This window comes from Cynoglossus semilaevis, chromosome W (genome assembly GCF_000523025.1).
Source record: "Cynoglossus semilaevis isolate Cse_v1.0 chromosome W, Cse_v1.0, whole genome shotgun sequence".
Taxonomy (NCBI): Eukaryota; Metazoa; Chordata; class Actinopteri; order Pleuronectiformes; family Cynoglossidae; genus Cynoglossus; species Cynoglossus semilaevis.
The window spans coordinates 1,849,113-1,852,773 of NC_024327.1; the positions used below are offsets into that span (position 1 = coordinate 1,849,113).

A 3,661-nucleotide genomic window follows, 5' to 3' on the forward strand; every position below is an offset into this window, starting at 1 on the left:
GACCCCCCCCCCCCCCCCCAAAAAAAATAAAAGATTTTCTTGAGACCTACCTCGTGACCCAGTTTGTTTTGGGTTGCGCTTTAATTTAAAAAAACATTTTTATTTTTTAGATGTACGAGGAAGCAGAGGCGATCCTGACGAAGCCACCAAAACATGTCCAGGAGGACGCTGACCCAGTGACCGAGTCCTGATCCCTCCCTTACCCCCCCCGGTTTAGTGATCTTTGCACAGCCCTTCTCCTGCCTCCCCTACGACCACAGAACAACCGCTAAGACTAAGCGCTTCCGTTTGGTCCAAACGGAGACCCGTGAAGATCCGGTCGCCGCTCGACTTCCCCCCCTACAGGCAGGACAAAGGAACTCCAGCGTCTGTAACCCAAACATGTCTAATGCTGTCTGAGACTTTTTTTTAATTTTCTAACCAGGAAGAGTACTTAACCAAATACTGTGGTCGGACGGATTTCTTCTTCTTCAGTAACGATCGGATCCCGGAAACAAAGACGGGGGTTAGATCAACGTTCTGTCCTTTTCTGTCACGACGAGAATACAGCATGTTGTCGCGTCGCCGCAGCGATTCCTCGAACCTCTCCAATGACGAACACTAACGAGGAATCCTGCTGTTCAGAAACAAAACATCAACAACAACAACAAAAAAAAATCAAGAATTTGTGGAACCTCCCTGTCCACGCCCCCTCCCTGACCTGCGACCCGATTTGTGCTTCTGCTTCTCCTGCTTCTCGGCCACTTCCTTTTTGTATTTCCTGTATCTCTGACAATCAGACATCACTTCTGTTTGACTCCGCCCCCTGATCCCTCTTACCCCGACCCCCGAAGCACGGCAACACACACTGAGTACGTGAGATTAGCATGACCTCATCCTCTACCTTTTCTGGACCTTTGCTTTGTCCCCCAGCCACCGCTTTGATATAAATGAGTGACGCGGGGGGGCCCTCGTCCATGACTTCGTTTCCACCCGTAGTACTACTAGTCCCCTGGTGGACTTTTGAAGGCGCCGGACTCCGCCTTCTTACCCGCGCGCTTCGCCCTCCGCCGCATGCACGACCTAGCATGTCAAATGTGGAACATCGCCCCTGACGCGTTTCCCTTCCGTCTCTTGGACTTGCGAAACCCCCCTCCCCCAATGCAATATCACTGTCAGTCTGTGGGTGACGTGGGGGAGAGAGAGAGAGAAAGAGAGAGAGCGTGGATTCCCAGGGAAACGCTCATTTCCATCGGCTTGTTTTTTTTAGATGTACGAGGAAGCAGAGGCGATCCTGGAAAAAAAAAGGCTCATAGAGAGAGGGTTTGCAGATCAGCTGAGTGATGATGTCAGAGCAGATCTATTTATTATGTGTCTGTACCATAGAGTGCGCTAGACCAGAGAAGAAAAAAAGGTTATTTATATTTTTTTCTCGAGACTGTATTATAATTTAATTTGTTTTTTTTGTTTGTTTATTTTTTTTTGTTTGTTTTTTTTTCCTTTTCTGCCTGAATCGTGTTTTCCCTTGTTAATGTGTACAGTATGTTTTCCGGGCGTCGACCCAGAGAAACGTACAATCCTATCGAAAGGGATACATTGTTAATAAAACTAAATTTGAAAACATGAAAATCGAGTATCGGATTGGTTTAAAATAGTTGACAGCGGTCCCTCGTTTATCGCAGTAGATCGGTTCCTGCCGCGAGAACTGAATTTTCGCGAAGTAGCCACACCATATTTATGCGCAGTAAAATGATGGCGAGGAAGGTGACAATGATTTTTACTGCGCAGCCGATGTCTCGCCACAGGGTGGTGCCATTTCTTGGGGGCACCTCTTCCACAGTTTCCAAAAGTGTATCGGTTTTTTTGCGAGGCTGCAAAAACATTGCGATCAGCAGTTGCTTCCGCTGCTTCTTTTTTCAGTCAAAGACTAGCTCGTAGGCAGTCACGACGTTGTCAATTTTGTCGCAAAATTGGACCGATCGAACCGTATCGTCATCCCCATTCCTGTGACATCTCTCGCAGATCCAAATCAGGAATACAGTAGATTCTGTGTATACAGTTTTTTTAAAAAAAAAGTCGTGAATCCGAGAAAGATGAACCGCGAAATAGCGAGGGACTTTTCCCGCTTGTATGTTGATACATAATTTTTTTTTAATCAAAAATATAATTTTTTTTTACAAGTCACAAACAAATTTGACGTGTTATTAATAAGAATATTTATTCGTATAATAAATATTTTGAGTGATTGCACATTTGATCAACTATCGGGTGAAGTGCTGGAGTGCGTTTCATGAAATCACGTGAAACGGTGCAAGTTTAAAGTTTCCACCTTAAAAAAAAAAAAAAAAAATCACTTAAAAAAAAACATTTGTTTCCTCACACTCCTACTCACCGGAGTCTCTCTTCGCGCTATTGCACTGTTCAGAAATATTGCACAACTGTGAGTTGATGTTGTTGACGGTCCTTGAAGTCCGTCTGCGGCGGAGTTGCCGCCGTCTGTTTCCAGTCTGTCAGGTAGGTAAAACTCGCCGTCGACCGTTTTCGCGTAGCTTCTCATAAACGGTCGACTCTCTCCTCGGCGTCCGCGGCCGAGCTCGAGTTTGTGTCTTTTGCGGCAAACATTGGATTGCCATTGGACTCCGCCTCCTCTTTTGCGTCGCTGGCTCGGTAGGCCGTGTTGTCGTAGACGTGTCTCTGCGGCTCCGGCTCCTGAATGGCCTTCTGTTTCTCCAGCTGCTGCTGCAAACGGAACGACCTGTTGGTCCCAGGCTAATAGTTATACTCCACTAAGTGGCAGCAGATGGCTATGAAAACTAAAAAAAAAAGTATCGGCGTCTTTCTTCAATTCCTGCGAGTATAGCATTATTTTCAACTAAACTGCCGACGGTTCCGATACCGAAGTAGCTGAGCAGCACAGGGAGGAATATGAGTCCGTGAGCCATCCCCAGCAGCGTGATGACGAGGTTCAGTCGGAAGAAGAAAATCTGGATCAGCTGGGCTTTGGCTAGAGCTAGTACCAGGATCCCCGGGAGGTTGGTCATCGCAACGCCGGCAAAAACCTGCGGAATGAAAAAAAATGAAATTTATGTCCTGCACTAATTTTTTTGCGGTATATATTTTATTTGCACGTTGAAACTGTAAAGTTTCTTAAGGAAAAATGTTAAAAGTAAAATGAAAAATAAATTAAAACTAAAAATATATATTAATTAAAGATGAATGACGATATAAACTAAATATAAAATATATGTTAGCGGCTTTCAATACGAGGTCAGCGGCACCCTTAAGGGACCACAGAAGAAATGTCGCACATTTTTTTAGTTGATTTTGTACTTTGTGTAATTTGAATATTTTAAAAAAATTATACATATATACAAAATATATATACATACATATAATGTAAAATGTGGTGATGTAAAAAAAAAGGTAAAATAAATATATATTTTGTATATATTCAAATATTTGGATGTTTAGAAGAGCAATTTCGATTTTTTTTTTATAGTTTATAATGTGACTTTGTTTCTTTCCTCTCCTTGAATTGCAACCTTAACGTGGTGGAGGGGTTTGAGTATCCGAATGAACCTAGGAGCTATGTTGTCGGGGGCTTAACGCCCCTGGTAGGGTCTCCCAAGGCAAACAGGTCCTAGGCGACGGATCAGACAAATAGCGGTTCAACCCCCCCCTT

The 3,661-nt window shown here is 44.0% G+C and overlaps 2 protein-coding genes across 2 annotated transcripts in view; one reads left to right on the forward strand and one right to left on the reverse strand.

The window, feature by feature from the left end:
• LOC103396922 (rapamycin-insensitive companion of mTOR-like) overlaps window positions 1-508 on the forward strand; it is a 22,265-nt gene extending 21,757 nt beyond the window's left edge. Inside the window, exon 27 of the mRNA XM_025052910.1 lies at window positions 111-508. Within this exon, the coding sequence (XP_024908678.1) occupies window positions 111-191 (81 nt within the window). The 3' untranslated portion in view covers window positions 192-508. The remainder of the gene's footprint in view (window positions 1-110) is intronic.
• A 2,252-nt stretch (window positions 509-2,760) lies between these two features.
• Window positions 2,761-3,661, reverse strand: part of LOC103396923 (NPC1-like intracellular cholesterol transporter 1) — a gene marked incomplete at its 5' end in the record, with an annotated part of 12,058 nt that continues 11,157 nt past the window's right edge. Inside the window, one exon of the mRNA XM_025052911.1 lies at window positions 2,761-3,038. Within this exon, the coding sequence (XP_024908679.1) occupies window positions 2,793-3,038 (246 nt within the window). The remainder of the gene's footprint in view (window positions 3,039-3,661) is intronic.